Consider the following 18,396-nt stretch of genomic DNA (forward strand, 5'->3'; position numbering starts at 1 on the left):
CTCACAAATCGGCAGTAATACACTCAACGCACGAGCAAGCACGGTGACACACGCACGCAGGGGGAACAAACACACAGGCGAACAAACACCAAGGCAATAATGGGAACAATCCCCCACTGTGGTCAAGGTAAATTGCCCGAGGACCATGGTACAAGGCCAAATATGTCCATCAAGCAGCGGTAATTTCCTTCAATAAACACCGTCGTTCATTCGTGCGAGCACGAGTTCTGGTCAGCGCGCACGTGGGCCGGGGCCCGCCCTCGTCGTCATCATCTCGCAAGGCGCCCGCGCTCACTCACCAGTCTCAGGGTGGATGGAGAACACGCCCAGGCCGCTGCCATCGCGGACGGAGTAGCGCACCTCTCCGTCCCGCCCGGCGTCGCCGTCCTGCGCCGACACCGTCAGCACCTCGGTGCCGATCGCGACGTCCTCGCGCACGGACGCCCGCGCCACGAAGCTGGAGAACTCGGGGGCGTGCAGGTTCTCGTTGACGTCCACCACCTCCACGACGAGCGAGCACGTGGCGGAGAGCGACGCGGGCCGCCCCTTGTCCTTGGCGCGCGCCGTCAGGTTGTAGAGCTCGCGGCTCTCGAAGTCGAGCTCGCGCGCCAGCCGCACGACGCCCGACAGCTTGTCCACCTCGAAGGCGCCGTCGCCGTCGTCCAGCAGCGAGTAGCGGGCCTGCCCGCTGGCGCCCAGGTCGGCGTCGCGCGTCTCCAGCCACGCCACCACGGTGCCCGGCGGCAGGTCCTCGCGCACGCGCACCTTCGAATGGGGCGGCACGAACTCGGGCGGATTGTCGTTGACGTCCTCCAGGAAGACCGCCACCGTCGCCGTGGAGGAGAGGCGCGGGTCCAGCTCGGCGCGGTCGCTCGCCTCCACCGTCAGGTGGTGGACGCTCACCGTCTCCCTGTCCAGGGGGCCCACGACCCGCACCACCCCGCTCTCGCCGTCGATCTCGAACTGCTCGTTGTAGGTGAGGAGACGGTAGGTCACCCTCCCGTTGTCCCCGACGTCCCTGTCCACGGCTTCCACCTGGATGACCTGTTTTCCTTGCTCGGCATTTTCCGGGATCGTGACCGAGTACGCCGGCTGGAGGAATTCGGGAGGGTTGTCGTTCACATCCAAAACCTTGACCAGCAAAAGCCTCCACGATGACTTTTGCAAAATTCCGAGGTCGTAAGCCGTGATGTTGAGCGTGTGAGCGTCGCTCTGCTCCCGGTCCAGCGGCAAGAGCACTTTGACGCGCCCCGTGTCGCCCTCGATGGAGAAGCAGCTGTGGTCGTTGCCACCGGAGATGACGTACACCACCTTGCCGTCGAAGCCGCCGTCCGCGTCCGTGGCCGTGACCGTGGCGACCGTGGCCCCCACCGCCAGGTCCTCGGGCACGCTCGTCGGAGACGGGAACCCCTCGCCAAACTCGGGCGCGTGCCAGTTCACGCCGTGGACGTCGCCGAAGGCCTCCGCGCCGAGGCGGCCGCTCCGGTAGCGGCCGGTCCGCAGCAGCTTCTCGGCGAGCGCCTTGGCCGCACCGGTTTCCTGGCACCGCAGGGTCAGGACGCTGCCTTCGCTCGCCACGGTGAGGTTGATGAACATGGGCCCGGCGGCGTTCTCTCCGTCGGTGGCTCGGATGCGCAGGCTGTAGCTGCCGTGGCCGGCCGCGTCCGTCAGCGGCCGCCGCAGCGACACCACCCCGGACGACGGGTCCAGCGCGAACGTGTCCGGCTCGTTTCCGGAAACGAAGTCGTAGCGGATTAGCTGCATCTCGTCGGCGTCGATGGCCGACACCGTGGCGACGTGCTCGCCCACCTCCAGGTCCCGGGGGACGGTGCCGACGCAGGCCACGCGCTCGAACGCCGGCCGGTTGTCGTTGAGGTTGCCGACGGCGACCGTGACCAGCGTCTCCGCCTCGTGGCGGTACGGTGAGCCCCAGTCGGAGGCGCGTACGCGCAGCGAGTAGACGCGCGACATCACCTCATAGTCCAGCTCGTCGGCCGTGCTGATGACCCCCGTGAAGGGGTCGATGGAGAAGGGCAGCGGCTCCTGGTTGGCGATGCTGTAGGTCACGTAGCCGTTGTCGCCAGTGTCCAGGTCGGTGGCGAGCACCCTGACGACGCTGCTGCCCACGGGGACGTTCTCGTTGACGACCGCCTTGTACGACGAGTGCTTGAACGTCGGCAGGTGGTTGTTCTCGTCCTTCACCTTGACCACGACCCTCGCGGAAGCGAGCCCGGCATTGGTCGTCACCTCCAGCTCGAACACTTCCGCCTGCAGGACGTCGAGCGGGGCGGCGCAGGTGACGAGCCCGGTGTGGGCGTCGATCTCGAACCTGGCGCTGTCGCTGCTCGCCTTCAGGTGGTAGCGGAGCTTCGGGCTGTGGGGCGCGGCCCGGACGAGGGCCACCTGGCTGCCCGGCGGCGCAAACTCGCTCAGGTGCACCTTGTACTCGCTCTTCTCGAAGCGAGCGTCGAGCCCGTGACCCCGGGGGCCCCGCAGGGTCACCACCTTGCCCGCGGAGAAGCGCGGCGGCTGCCCGCGATCCTTGGCCTGCACGGTGAGGTTGCGCCCGTTGGGGCGGCCGTCCCAGTCCACCTCCCCGTCCGCCTGGATCCAGTACTCGTGCGCCCCGGGCGCCTTCACCACGCGGAACTCCCCGAGCGGGTCGCCCGCCACGACGGCCACCGACGCGATCTCCCCGGCCTGGCCCGCGTCCTCGTCCGTCACCGTCAGCACGGCGTAGGTGGCGCCCCCGGCGGCGGCCGCGGACGACGGCGCGAGGGTGGCGGCGGCCGACACGGCAGGGGAGTGCTCGTTGCGGCGCTCGACGCGGACCGTGAGGCGCGCCGCGCTGCTCGCGCCGCCGCTGCCGTACAGCTTCGTGCCACGGTCGACCGCCAGCACCTCCAGGTTGTACACCCGGACTTCGGGGTCCAGCCGGCCCGTGAGCATCACCACGCCCGTGGTGGGGTGGACGGCGAATACGTCCGTCCTCTCCCCGAGGCTGAAGTAGTACTCGCCGTTGGTGCCGACGTCGGCGTCCGTGGCCGTCACCCTGGCGACGGTGGTGCGCAGCGGGGCGTTCTCCCCGACGGTCACGGAGTACGAGGTCGGAGAGAAGAGCGGGCGCAAATCGTTGGTATCGAGCACCTGCACGAGGACCTTGGTCCAGGCCTCCAGGTTCTCGCTCCTCACCGTGGCCTTCACCGTGAGCAGGTGCCGGTCGCTCACCTCGCGGTTCAGCATGGCCGCGTTCCCGCCCTTGGTTCGGATTCGCAGGAAGCAGAAGTCTCCCACCGTGTACTCCTCTACCTTGAAGAAGTGGTCGTCGTCGCCGGACACGACCTTGTACTTGACGTCCCACGAAGCATCGCCGAGCGGGACGCCCATCATCTCGCGGCTCTCCACGTACGTTTTGACGGCGGAGTTCTCGTAGATGGTGGCGTTGTAGACGGGCCGCGTGAACTGGAGGCGCAGGGGAACCGCGGAGCCGGGCGCCTCCGCGCGCCACGCCCCGCCGAGCGCCACCAGCCAAGAGAGGAGGAGCAGCACGTGCATCGCCGGCCCCCACGCCATCGCCGCAACCCCGGCAGGTCGCCTCACCGCCAGCGCCTGCGGAAACAAATGCGCTGTGAGACGCGGCCACCCGAACGTCGCCAAATACGCTCGCGTCTCGCGCATTAACACGTAGCTACTCGCCATGTAGTGAATACAGATTTGCGTGTAATTTAATTAGGACAACAAAAGATGATACATATTCCCCTGACTTTGCGTCGGCCCGAGTCTATTATTTTTGCAAGGTCAGGCAGATGGATTTGGAGTATTCATCATCAATCCTCCCGCAGGCAGCGTAACTTGCAGTCCTGTTGTCAATCCAACGCTGGATGAAGGCCTCGCCATGCCGAGTCGGCCGTGGTGGTTGTTTGACCACACTTCACCAAGCTGGTCATTGTGGGTTGGAGAAGACAGCAGGAGGAGGACAGGATTAGCTCTAATTACACTCACCACTGATGTTAAGTTTGGCCAGGAATCAAACTAACATGTTGGGGGTTCTCGTGCCAAACCACTCCTCCACCACTCAACACATATATATTGTGTGTGCGCGGGGTTTATATATGCGTGCCACCACAACGGCGGTTTTCGAGAGGGCCGCCTGCGAGCGGCGTGCAGCATCATCCCACGAGATTCCCTGCGGTCCGTATGAAGCTGGGGGGTGGGGGTGGGGGGGGTTGCGACAAGACGCGCGAGGGATTCACACCGGGCGGAGGCGATCCCCCGGCTCCACTGGGCACGGCGCCCGTGCGCTCACAACCACGGCGGCCGCTCGTAGCGGCGCCCCACCATTGGCGATGCAACGTCCAACTTCCGGATATCCGTGGAAAAGGGCTTTACAGCTCATCGGATTCCTCCAGTATAGATAAATATTCAGATTCAACAAACGGTCACCACACGTTCGTCGGTAACACCGTGTGTGTGGCCGTAATGGAAACAAATGTAAAGGAGGCAACGTCTTGGTCGCAGGAATCCATAGCACGTAGCATACACATGGAGAAACAATATAATCAGATGCATGTGCCACGAACATAACGATCAATATGAATCAATGAATCCATGCGCCACCACAACGCCTCTACTGCTCAGCACTGCGGCGGTAATGAGATTTAGATGGGGAGCTGTTACGGCGGCTCAGTCCAAGAATCGATTTGCTTGCATAAATGACAGCGCTGCGACGGCTCCCTCGTCGTTACAATCGTTCAGCTGTTCCCCCACAAATTGAAGCGCCCCCACACCAGGTGACGAACGTAACGTGTCAGGTCGCGCCCGGCTCCCACGGGCCAGCGTGTCGCGGTGGGAGGCGGTGCCCCGCTCTGTGTCAACTCATTCCTCATTCACTGGATCCGCACGGGGAGCGCGAGCGCGACAATGGCTGCCCTGGCAGGACGCGCCACCTGTTCCCATTCACCCATAGCGGCGTGCTCTGTCAGCACAAAGGCACTCTCACAGCCTGTGCAGACCAGGTCACGGACAGAGACAAATATCCCCCCGTGTAGCCTTAACAAACTTTTGGGACAAGCGCTGTTAGCGAGCACCAAAGAAGGCCGGCATGGGACACGAGGGGGTGGGTGGCTAACAGCACGCCCGGCCGCCTTTGTCTCCCCAGTGCCGATGTAGGCCGAGTCGACCTAGGGGAGGGCCCAGGTCCAGTTCAGAAATTTGTCACTGATCTTCGCTGCGAGCGGGAATTGAACTCTGGTCGCTCGGTTCGTAGCGCTGTGGCGCTAACCACTGAACTGGCGCTCCCCACAAGCGGATCACACGCACCCACGCACACTGCACAACACTCCTCCGAGTCTCACACCTGGCCTCTCGCGCGCCATTCAGGTACCAGGGAAGTTAACAAAGGAGATGGGTGGAACACTAACCCACAAATCAGATAAAAACCAGCACTTATGCGCTAATGGCAGACGTACAAAACTCTTACGGACCCCTTTCTTCGTGAATCTACGTGGGAAGAAGAGAACCCCACCAACGGACCTCCCGTTGAGGCCCTCGCCGGATGACGGCGACGTTTTAAATTTGCGGCCGTGCCATGCGGCACGGTCGCTGCGCAATGCCAAATTGATTGCGGCAATTAGCGGGCGTGCGTTTCTTGTTTTGCGAAGGCTGTTAAATATATGAGCATGGTGGCATGCGATGTTAACGCACTTCGGTGCACTTACAGGGCTCCGTAAGTGCAACAAAAGACATCTCTTCTAAGCCATAATGTGGCCGGATAAACGAAATTGCAGATGAGAGCAGTGTCGTGTCAGCACAACTTCCTGTTATCCGCAAATTGTACTGGAAAACACGTAATTTGTATCATTTATTTTATTTAAACTTGTTTACTCATAAAAGTCTGAGTCTCAAGACTCTTTTTCAGGACCATCCCGCCAAGTTTTCGCAGTAGGGGGCCGATGACTGACGTGCGAGTAAGCCGACTTGCAGAATATCTCGTTCAGGACCCCCGATGATCTGTGCCAAAATGAAAACACCCAAGGCGGGCTTGTCGATTCATCTCACGAGCGATGAGATCAGCCAAGAGTCCAGATCGTGGAGATGCCGGTGCTGCGTACTTGGTCACCCTGCACCACCCTTGGAGACCTGGGGGCAGCCCCCTCAACAAAACAGGTCACGGCGGCTCACGGGAAGTTCCGCTCTCGGCCAGGTGGATCAGCAGGGCCACTGCATCTGACAATCAAGTACAACTCGACAATGGGTAACCGCAGGCTTGCACAGTGCATACATACAGCAGCTCAGTAGCCCCACGTCCGTACAACCAAACAAACGCACTCCAATAGACATGGGGCTTTTGCAATGGACGGGTGATGGTGGCGGGCGTGTCGTGGCGCGCACGCTAACGGAAACACCGGCGTAGTGCCCGGGGGCGAGCGTGGGCGGGTGCGGGCGGGCGGGCGCTCCTCCACCGCTCCCCCGACCCCCAGTGCCTCTCCACCCCATCGCACGCTCCTACGCACACCCACAACCCCACCACCCCATCCATGCCGTCAAACACGCTTGAGAAATTTTCTCATAGAAAAAAAATGCGCGGGATGACAACGCGGGCAGGAAACTGCGTGTCACTTTTCACGCCGGACCACCGGTTAATATAAATGGAATGGGACATGAATCACGCTTGACATTTTTAATCAATGTTTAATTATTGACTCACTTACCCTGCTTCTGTCAGTAAAGAGGCAATCAAGGGAAGGGAATGTCCCACACGGCAAGTTACACTGAACTAAGCCGGCGATCAAACTCATCGTGGAGCAGTGGGCAGACTTTGTGTGTCTGGTGCTCCGCTTCACCCAGTCTCTAGTTGAACAACGGAAGCCAAAGTACACTCGCCCCCGACGCCAGGCATAACAACGCAACGTTAATTGCGGCCGTGGTGGAGCGGCGGTGCAGCGGTTAACACACAAAACTGCAAACTTGGTGACCCGAGTTCGATCCCAGCCAAGGTTGATGTCAGTGGCGAGTGAGAACCGAACCGCTTCCTTGTTCCCCTTTCCCCAACCGGCACTGCCGAGCGTGGTGAAGTATGGTCAACAACCCCTATGACTGACGTGGCGTGGGGAGGCCTTCATCCAGAAATGGATTTACAAAAGTTGTGAATTATTAATATTTACAAAAAGAATCAGAATCTTTATTCTAGAGAAATCCAATGAACTATGAATCTCTTTTCACAGATGTCCAAAGATGATCACGACCACAATAGCGCAGCTAAAAAACTGTTTTTTGCACATCAATCTCAACATCTAGTGGCTATCACGGCGAATGCTGATGCGACCCCACCACACCGACACCCGAGACCCAAGGCCCAGTCCGATAGAGCCCCAAAATCCGGGCCGAGTTTTCCCCGTTTGTTACCAGAAGCCACCACACGACCCACCTCTCCCAACCGCTCTTCCCGATTCAGTATACTCCGCAACTGTCTCTTGCAATGCCCTGTTCTAGACTCGAGACATCGCTTACCCCATCTGCTCCCGAATACGTAGCATGCTCAGCATGTGCCGATGCCCAAAAGCCAGAAGCTTTGTAGACCCTTTGTCAGGGTCCAACTAACAATAACTATGCAACAATATGTATCGTTACAAACATCCACGTCTTAACAACACAAATATTACCTCTACTTTCGTTCTAAGAGGAGCATTACAGAAATTACGATCACAAATCCATCATCAACTACGGGTTGGTAGATGCCATTCGGAAGTGTCCACGTAAGGGTGGGGGGGGGGGGGATTCGGGGACGAGGAGTTTGTTTTTAGCGGAGCAGCGACTCGCTTGTGCAAGACACACACCACCGACACGGCCTCCCCGTTCCCCGCCGTCACCGCCTCCGCCGCCACGCTCACCGCGCACGGCGTGGCGCTCTGCGGGAGCAGCGGGAGTAGCGGGATAAGCGTGCGAACGCACACGCTCCGCTGCCGGTGGGACTCCCCCGTCGGACTCTCACGGTAACACGAAGCTCCGCTTCCTGCGGCACAATAAGTCCATCTCGGGTGTCTCGCCGCCTCGTCCGCTGCCACCGAAGCAGCTCCCACGACGACGACAGCAACCGGCGGCCACTCCTTATGTCGTGGCACGGCCACGGAGCTACGCCGCCGCGGCGCGAGAGAGTTGGGGAACATCCGTGACTTGGGCGGCATGGCGACGGCTCGAATGCCGACTCGGGTGCCTTTCTGTGTGGAGTTTGAAGGCTCCTCCCCTGTTCTGCGCACGGGTTTCCTCTGGATTTTGCGGCTTCTTTCTCGAGCTAAAACAATCATACGATGTAACGGGCATTGGTGGAAACATCCCAATGCAGAATAGCTAACTGAAAATTAGTCAACTGGGATTTCACATCGCAACATCGCACTGCCCTGCTATGAAAAAACTTGGCAAGGGCCCGCGAAAAGCTTAAGTGAGGCTTTCCTGGCTAAACAAGCCTAGAATAAATAATAACATGAAGTTACTTGACACAAGAGGTATTTGATCGGCCTAGGCCCGACTTGAAGATTTTCACGTGGGGGGAGATTACGGCAGCAGCGTGGGCCGTCGAGTGCACCACGACCATCACCGCGGCTGCGTACACGGCACCTGCGGTTCCAGCGCTGCGGCCGGCCCGTGCAGCCTGTGCAGCCCGCTGAGCGACGTAGAGGACACTCGATCGCGCGCGGTCTCACTGGCGCACCCTCGCTCGCTACACTCCCTCACGCCGCCTCCCCTCTCGAGGCGAGCACCACGGGGGTTGAAGCGCACGCGTTGTTGACACCGAGTAATCTGTGCAGTTGCTGGGCGTGTCAGGCAAAAGAACGTCCACGGTGGGCAACCACGGCGAGTACAGTGGGAGAACCCAAGGACAGGCAGCGAGAGAAGCAAATACCACAGGAATTAGGTACCATGGATTTTTGGTTTCTAAACAGACTACGAATGTAAAACTACACGCACAGCTTCTCCTCACCCAAATCACTCAACAGTGTTCATCAAGTCCCAGCCTGCCCACTGACGCAGCACAGAGACTGCCACGAGTCCCGGAGCCGTCGGCCCCGGTGACCCGACTTGACCGCGGCGCTGCCACGCAGGCCGAGTTTCTCGTCTCCAAGCCATTCGCCGAGTGAGATGCGGGCGACCAACAACCTCTCAAGGCACTCCTTCGCACCAGTTGGGAGGGACGAAACGCATCGCGACAACACTGCCACCGAACCCCGAGACGGAGCTCGGCGCTTCACAGGCCTTCACTTCGCCCGGCCGCCGAGAACGCCACCGCTGCACGCGGTTGCGCGCTGGCGAAGAGGGCCGGGAGCGGCCGCAGCCTTCACCGTTCCCACCGGGACATGCTCGCGGCCGCCACACAGCGGGGAGTGGCGGCGGTGGTGTTACGAGGGCCGAGCGCGTGCCCCACTAGCGCCGCCGCAGCTCCGCTCTGCTCCACGTGAGGGGGGGAGGGGGGCGAAGCTCCCACCCAATGCGCTCGCACGTTGCTATTTGTTACAACGAAAGTAACAACAAATAACAAACCCATTCGTCAAGGATTGTTCAAATTAAGTGCGTGGAGAGAAAAAAACCATTACAATTCACGTCACTGTGGTCTGCTGTTGATTGAATCGATTGATAACGGCGTGCGGAGCGGAGCGCGCGCCAAGCTCGATCTGAACGCCCGAGACGTGAAGGGCGCCCGAGCGCTGCAGGGAAATCCCTCCAAGGGTTGAAGCCCCGTCGGGGCCCCAGCCGATAACCCCACTCGGCGCCCTTCCACCCTGCCGCAGCACGGAGGTCAGCTCAACTACTGCTGCAATGCGCACGATTGCCAGGGAGCCCGTGAGCCGATAATCCCTTTCAATCGTTATTTCGCCCCAAACAGCGAAACCGCCGCAACGGTTTGAAGCGCCGGCTCCGTGAAAGTCCGAGAGCTCGGCGGCACTCATCTTGGCACGGAACCCACGGGAGCCGTGGGAACCGAGGGCGACGGCGCAAAACTGCAGAATGACCACTGCGGTGAAATCGGGCGTGGCACACGCGCTTCGAAATGGGTTATTCACGGCTCATCGTCCGCGATCGTGCGCGCCACATTTATAGAAGACGGCACAAAGGAACACCGGAACATGGCCCACGGGAAAGAGGCACGGGGGGATCGTGACGACGTCCAGCTGCACGAAACGGAGAGAGCAGCAGCAGCGGCGGCGTGAGGCACTGGTGAACGCAGCCACACGCTCCGCAGCGAACCCATCTCTCGCGCAAACACACGTCCCTGGGAGAGTTTGTGCTATTTTTCTCTTTTAGATCATGACAATGGTCCGTTGAATATCCAGGAAAGCCTTGCCAAGCACAGATATACTTTCACGAATAGGTTCCTACATTCGAAGCTAAAACTATGAAACTAAACTATTTTTTTTATTTTACCAGGTAAGGCCCACTAAGCTATGTAGCTTGATATGATAGCTCATCAAAGTGGTTTAATCGTGTGGAAATGTATAACAGCCAAATACTCAAAATGTGGAGGAATAAACCAGAGGACCCAGAGAAAAATCATTGCATGTTCACAGGGAGAGAGACATGCAAACTCCAAACAGACGGGCGTCACGGTCGGGATCAAACCCACAATGTCCTCCATACCAGGCGAGGGAGTTAACACCTCGCCAACGGCGGCGCCACATTCAAATGTGTCAACAATCGAATTCTCAACGTGTTTTGCACGTGGGATGAAAGCCTACGGAACTCGCTCACACGAGATGACAACGTTCAATCACTCCAACTCAGAGGAGAACCAATTTGTGCTTCACGCGCGCCTCCTGGCCTTGTGACAGCCCAGCAGGACGGGACTGTGGCAGCTCAAGAGGGAATCTACACGATCCACAAATCCTGCCTCCTAAAGCACCGGCTTATAAACGTTGCACCGCCAAGCCCAAAAGCTGTTAACAGCATCAATTAAGGAAGAACCTTCTGCATTGTAAACGATTATGCGGTTTAGCCAATGACAGCATGATTAAAAACGCGAATCGGATTTAACGCACGCGGGCCAAAACGGAAAAGTGGGAGGGGTGAAGGCAGAGCGTACGGGGGTGAGGGGCGTGGATGGGAGGATGTAGAGGGATTGGGAATCAAGACGCGGGACGTGCTGGGGCAGCGTGGACATTCGACAGGAGGGAGACGCACGATGGAAGTGGCCGCAGTCTTCACCACAAAACGGTCCGCGCGGTAAACAATACCACCAACAAGCGCAAGCGTGCGGTTCGTCACGCGTCCGCTTACACGCGGCATGGTTTCGCCAAGTTTACGTCGCGTCAGCTGTTAACGCAGGAATCCGGCATTTCGGGCTTTCGGGCTCACTGGGACCCTCCTGCAGTAATAAACTCAAACTGAAAGGCAGCATTGGCAGCAGTCGTGACCAGAGGACAACGCTCGCTGCCGCCCCTACCGCCCCTGTCACGCGCGGGGCAGCGTGCGACCGTTTGTGCAGGGGCAACAGCTGGGCCGCCCCTTCAACCGTGCCCAACCGCCGCGGCGCGCACGGCGGATGCCTCGAATTCCTCGCACCGCTCCCCTGCAGCCGGGCCAGGGCTGGCGGTGGCGGCGCCATGGCGGCTCCCAGCCATTGACTCTGCGAGCGCGTTCACACGTCGCGAGGCCGAGAAGATCGCGGAGGCCTTTTGCACCGAGGCGTGGCCAGGCTATTCTCGTGCCGCTGCTGCCGCAGCTCGACTATTCTCGGGGAACCCCGACCGGCACTTGAGAAACCGTTCGGCGCTCGGGCTACCGGCACCGAGAACGTAGTAAACCATCCCCCGCAACCAAAATAACAACTTCGGAAAGAGGAAAAAAACACAAAGGAATAAACGTGTGAAAACTAAAATAGACATTAAACCGAGCCACACCGTGATGAACAGCGTTCGCTACTGATGCATGGGGCATGTGTATCCAACGAAGACAGCATTCTAGACTCACAGAACTTGTTTTGTAAAGTAACAACTATCACGATTTTGGTCAAACACACTCATTATACACGCGAATGAAAGGATCCGTGAGAATGGCTGGGCATTACACACGTTCGTTAGTCCATGTCAATATTACGATTGCGTCTGCCGAATTCGTATAGTATTAGCCATGACCTGTGAATCTTGATAACCACGACGTCTCTTGTGAAGAAAAAGCCGATTGGAATGAGTGGAGGTTTGGGTGGCTGTCGTGAGCGAGGAATGTCCGTGCGGGACACGCAGCCGTCGGGGACCCTCATGAGGTCCACACATTCCGTGGACTTTGCTTTGCCCGGTGTCAAAAACAGCAGCGGTAGCAGGGTGGCCGGCTACGCTCGTAAGCCTAACGAGAAACATTAAACCTGTGCTTGCGATTTGCTACAAGTCAATGGCAATATGGGCTATGCGAGAGGAAGGCTTGAATTTGCGTGCGTTTCGTTTACGATAGATACCCCGTTTGTTAGCTGTGCAATATTCCTCAAGGATCCAGGCACTCTTACTCTGAAATATTGATATTTTTGTCTTTTGTTCTTGTTGCAGCCGCTGTGCTCACGCACCACTGATCTATCATGTAAGATAGCCAGGGAAGTGGCGACACGAGATCATACGCGTAACAAATCAAACGCACTCGATGCACTGCCATTTCTGCCGATACTTCATTGTCCAGACCAGCTGGTGTGTCGGGTGCATCACGGCTCCAATCTGCGTACAATCCACAGGCCTGCTCTCGGAGCTGCCGGTCCGTGAGCCGGCGCGTGGAAGACAAAGGGGGGTGGCAAAAGTGGCGAGATGTTAGTGACCTCGCCTGGTATACAGGAAGTCGTGGGTTCGATCCTGACTGATGCCTGGATATTTAAAGTTTGCAAGTTCTTCCCTTGTGGTTCGCGTGGATTTTTCTCCGGTTCCTCCAGTTTTTCCCTCTATATTTAGAAACGTGCGTTTAGCATATTTGGCTGCTGTAAATTTCCACATCGAGCCAATTTCGTCGTGCGATCATTTGTGGCCAGGTCGCTTCTGAAAAAGAGCTACAAGGCTAAGTGGGCCTTACCTAGTAAAATAAATAAAAACTTCACAGTTTAGTTCTTAGTTTAAAAGCAAATTCCACGTATTTTACAGGTCCTGTGAGGATAATCGGCCGAGTTAAGGGCCGGCTGGGATCCCGCTCGCATTCTTTCCGTAGCGAGTGCCGCTTCACCACAGCAGCAGTTGTGACGGCACGTTAGGCGCTGGCGTTGCCGGTGCCCAGGCCCCACACGGCCACCATCTAAACCAGGGATCGGCAACCAGAATAACAAGGAGATATTTTTTTGTTCAAATTTCTTTGAAAGAAACCTCAATATTTCAAGAGCCACAATGCACTGGTGTGGGTGAATACGATGCGGCGGTCCTTAACACGAAACATCACGAAGCAGTCCTTAAAGAGCCGCGTGCAGCTCCAGAGGCTCAGGTTGCTGACCCCTGACCTAAACGAAGCGAGGGCCGATGGGAATTAGGATCAACTGCCCATCTGCTCGAGCCAATTCAAACAGGATAAAACCTCGCATGCGCGTCCGTTTGCTTTCTGCACATATATTGCCCAGCTTAAACCCACACGGGATCCCTCACTTAATTCACGCATGCATTAAGCAGCGGCCCCTTTGTCAATCCAATGCTGAGTGAAGAAAAGCTACCACCCGCACGGGTCAGGTGACGTGGGGGGTAGTTTGACTATACTTTCACCGTGCTGCTGAATTCAGATTGTGAATTGGGGAGCACAGATATTCTAATCTCATGTCCACACCTAATATTCCAGCCTTCTCCAGGTGTAGAGTTAGGGGAGTTGCTCGGCCGTATGTGGTGGTGCTTGTGATCCGTACGAATTCTTGGGACGTTCCTGGGGTTTCGAACTGGTCTCTCCCTCACAATGATGAGCTCACTGTACAATGGCAAAAGGAGAGCTCAAAGCCACACCGTTGCCCTAGGTTTGGCCTGAAGGTCGGCTGAATGAAAGCACGCGAACAATGCGGAGAATTGTACGCACATTGATAAGAAGCTGCCCGGGTGTGCGGAATCAAAAGTTTCCTGGCCCCAAGTCACACGGTGGGATTCTCAACGGGCAAAGGAGCGGAGTTTGAACAGCCGGTGGAGAATGACTGGCGGCGACTACGGCCGCAGTGATCGCAGCTGCGGCCTGCAACGGCCACGAGGAGCCGCACCTCACGTCTTCTACCGTCCACGGTGTAACATTGTGTAACGGTGTGTAACGTTGTAACATTGTGTAACAGTGTAGCATTGTGTAACGGTGTGTAACATTGTGTGACGTTGTGTAAAGTTGTAACATTGTGTAACAGTGTAGCGTTGTGTAACATCGTATAACATTGTGTAATGGTGTGTAACGTTGTGTAACATTGTGTAACATTGTGTAACATTGTGTAACGGTGTAACATTGTGTAACGTTGTGTAACGTTGTGTAACGGTGTAACATTGTGTAACATTGTGTAACATTGTGTAACGTTGTGTAACGGTGTGTAACGGTGTAACATTGTGTAACGTTGTGTAACGGTGTAACATTGTGTAACAGGCTCCTGTAATTAACCAAACATAATTTAAGTGGAATGTGGTGTTGGGAGTTCAGTCAAAACATCTGGGTCCCCCCACCCCCCCCCCGTTTCAGAATTCGACCTCGCCTCCCGTGGGTGACAATCAACGCTCCCGCGTGGCGCTGCCAGACGTGGCGCCGCGTGGCCGCGTCTTGGCGCGACGTCCCGTGCCCAGCGTCCACACGAGAGCAGCGCTCTCCCGCGGCGTGGCACCCAGGCGCTCGCCACCATGCACACGCGTGTGCGCATACACGCGTGTGCGTACACGTGTGTGAATGTGCGTACACGTGTGTGCGTGTGACCAAGTACGCCTGCTACCGTTCACCCCCCCCCCCCCCCCCAGATGAATTGTCACAATATGAGGTTCCAAATCGGGGTTGCGATTCTTTTGTCTCATTGCTATCGCCCCGTTAATATCTTTCTGCTTTTAGTTCACAGCGCTGTTGTAAATAATTGGCTGTCGTATTGCATGATTCGCGAGTGCAGGAATCGATCTTAATCAACGATGCTGCGATGCATTGCTACACGCTCAGCGCAAGCGCCCCAGGGTTACGTCCACAGTGACACGTCCCTGTTCGTATGTGACCAGATAACCGAGATGAGCTCTGTGCGACACTGCTGCCGATCAGCAAACCTCTCTCTATGTGCCCTCGTGCAGCAGTGGGCAGCAGCAGGAGAGACAAGTCAAGAGACGCCCACTGTGCAGCAATGTGCGGCGCGCCTCGTTTGGCAAAGCCGCGGCTTCACGTTGTGGACGAGGGCATGGCCGCGCTTGGGCTTGGTGAAAGAGCCGACTCAGGCAAGCTCGTCACACGCGGCACGTGTTGGACTTGCTGGCGACACGCTCTTCCGTACAGCACCAAGGGCTCTGCTTTTTTTTGGATGTTTGTTTAATTGCTGCAGGTTTGCATCGCTGTCAATTTAAGCTCCTCGAGTGGAAGCACTTTAGCCGCCGCAAATAATTTCTGTTAACAAACGGAAAGGGGTCAGGGTTCGGCTCTCCACTGACAGCCGCCGATGAACAAGGCAAGGTGCTGGTTGTTGTGAACACGGCAAGGCACTCGTTGTTGTGAACAAGGCAAGGCACTCGTTGTTGTGAACCTGCCATACTGGGTCAGAGTTTTGGGTGCAACTTTGCGACCTAACTGACGTTGGACCAGTATATCCATTTCCGCTCAAAGGTAAAAACCAGCATTGCAGGAGCATGAATGTCTTGTCTCACAAGTTCACTTGACATCCCTGCACCTCGGACAGCGATTGCATGTTTGGCCAGTACGTCGCAGCCACGTTCGATGGCATCCACAGGAAGGGCTCTATCAGCAGTCCGGCACATAAAATACTGCGAACACGTTCCGACTGATGGACGCGAAACTCAAGTCGCATGCGCGCTGCCAGGTTTCATAAAGTTCCGTTTGCAAGCGAGCAGATTAAATAAAGACATAAAATGTAATTGGACAGATGAAGCCGACGATTACTAATGAGCAGCACGTTCCAAGTGACGTACATCAATCTACATTATATCAAAGCACCGCTCCCCCTCCATGAAAAGAGGTCACGGCCATTTTCAGCGATTATTACAGCTAACGAGCACTCGTGATGATCGCGAACAATGCGCGCAGGACAGCGCCGCATTCAATGGCGACGGAGGCTGATGGCCGCCCATTGACTCGCGGCCCCTCTGAGGCCACGATCTTTTGTACGCCTAAACAATGCCACTGATTAACAAAAGCCGGAGGATGGCAGCAAACCGATCTTGCCCCGGCCGCGCCGGAGGGCTTCCACGCGCGAAGGCGTGTAGCCGCAGCCCTGCCCCGACCAGGCACGCGTTCACAACGCGTGTGTGTGTGCACGTGTGTGCGCGTTCACGTGCACGGCGTGCGCACTAGAGCCACCGAATCAGAGGTGGCAACACCGTGCGGAGCTCCCTGGCCCTCGGTGGTTCTGTGTGCACAAAGCTACGTTTGTTTACGAGGCTGCAATCGCGACTCTGAGAATCGCGAATGCGCGCCGGGTTGAAACGTTCAGGCTGACCCCATTGCTTCTCCGTTAAGTTAGCATTGCACAAGAAGCTGAAAGGCGCAGGGAGGAACCAAACGGCATCGCTGCAGATTGGCTACAGATGAGACGGATTGATCTGGCGTACAAAGGCCTGCCGAAGCACAAACTCGGCACTGGCTGGTGCCAGTGACATTGGGGGGGGGCAAACCTCTGTGGACGGAGCTCGACAGTAACGTAATGCCGTTGGGCGCATGGTGACAGCCACCATCTAACAGCATGCGGTAGAGGAGCAGCTGATGCGATTACCGCCCTTCCCCAGCCCGTAGAGGCTGCAATAATATTCGATCATTTCTCGACCTCCTGTCGGAAAGCCTTCGCCTCTCATGGCACTGAAGCCGCTACCGCACCGAAAGCCAAGCGGCTGCTGAATGCAAGCGCAAGCATCACCGTCGCGATCGAGAGAGAGAGCTGCGCAACATCGTACCCAAAGCATTGCAACTGTTCATTGGACGCACAAATACACCGCCCAAAGTCCGATTGTAACCAGCGAACGGATGCAGAGCGGGACGTGTTGATAAATCCCGATCCACAGTATTGCTGTTGACTACCGCAAAATCAACTATCGGAAGAGCTGCTGGGGAAATTTTTCAGAAATCTTCGCTCAAATTGAAACCGACAAAGTTCGCCTTTTCGACGTCTCACGTTTGTCGTCGGAGTTTGTCAACAATTTGCTGCCCAGAAAAATCCCCGTCTCTCCTTTCCTGGAACACGGTTCCACGGTTATATCGCTGGGACAGCGGCGGCGTACGCTCCCCCCCTCACCCTTTGACCCATGTGTGCACCACCACCACCAAGTAAACCTTGCTGTGCATTCCAGGAGTCGATGTAAAGTTATTTGAAATCGTTACCAGGCCAAAGAAACAACACCGCCCACCCACCCACCCACGCTCCCGACAGAATGTTTCTCTCCTTGCTCAGGGTCAGACCCAACGCAGCAACCAATGCTGCCAAACTAGTTCCCAAATTTCCCCGCCTGTGCTCCTTGGGCTCTTGGCGTCTGGCGGTCGTCCTCTCCCACCGTGGCCACCGGCACTCTGTACCACGGTGCACGTCCTACAGAGGAAATGTTGTCACCTGTACGCACTGTGCCTGCCGTGACGCACAGTTCGGAGACACAGAATGAGTTGAATGAAAACTGATGAGCGCACACAAAAGCACGGGCAGAAGCGTGTTTGAAATTCCACAAAGAGAGAAAAAGAAGAACTCATAGATTAGCGGAGAGACGCAGGTTCATGACATCATCGAAACGAGCGGGTCTGGGCAGGCCGCGTCACGGCGGTAATGGACGATGGCCCGTGGTAAAGAATAATGCCGGAGCGGCAGGCAAGGAATTGGAGTTGTCATTCTGATACGTCCGTTGAGGAGATGGAGCGCTAAGATAAGCTTGTTCAGCAGGCGCGAGGTGGATTTCTACATGACAAGGCCAATCAGGGAGGACGGTGACGATTTCCTACTCGTGTATCGACGTGCGTGGTTGTGTCCATCCGCCCGGGTAGAGGAGGCGCCGATGTCAAAGCGAGGTCACGCTCGACCAAAACCGCCACCGTCGCCGCCGTGTCATCGCCATGGCGACCGCGAGGCTCACGCGGCCCCCTGTGTGCGCACGGGTGAGGCTCGCGCGCCGGTGAGCATAAACACGCGCCATGTAACCGAGATGCTGTCTATTTAACTAGTTTATTTTACCAGGTGAGGCCCCACTGAGCTATGTAGCACTTTATCAGAAGCGACCTGCCCACACATGATAGCCCAATGGAGTGGCTCATCACGTGGAA

At 57.1% G+C, this 18,396-nt stretch overlaps 1 protein-coding gene across 2 annotated transcripts in view; it reads right to left on the minus strand.

Annotated features, from left to right (window-relative positions):
• The window catches only part of LOC144722577 (protocadherin Fat 1-like), a 110,310-nt gene that overhangs the window by 73,107 nt on the left and 18,807 nt on the right, over positions 1–18,396 (minus strand). For both annotated transcript variants that reach the window (XM_078600774.1, XM_078600775.1), the window contains exon 2: positions 300–3,609. In XM_078600774.1, coding sequence (XP_078456900.1) covers positions 300–3,573 — 3,274 coding nt within the window. In that variant the 5' untranslated portion in view covers positions 3,574–3,609. The remainder of the gene's footprint in view (positions 1–299; positions 3,610–18,396) is intronic.

Source organism: Lampetra planeri, chromosome 15, assembly GCF_965212315.1.
Source record: "Lampetra planeri chromosome 15, kcLamPlan1.2.h2, whole genome shotgun sequence".
Taxonomy (NCBI): domain Eukaryota; kingdom Metazoa; phylum Chordata; class Hyperoartia; order Petromyzontiformes; family Petromyzontidae; genus Lampetra; species Lampetra planeri.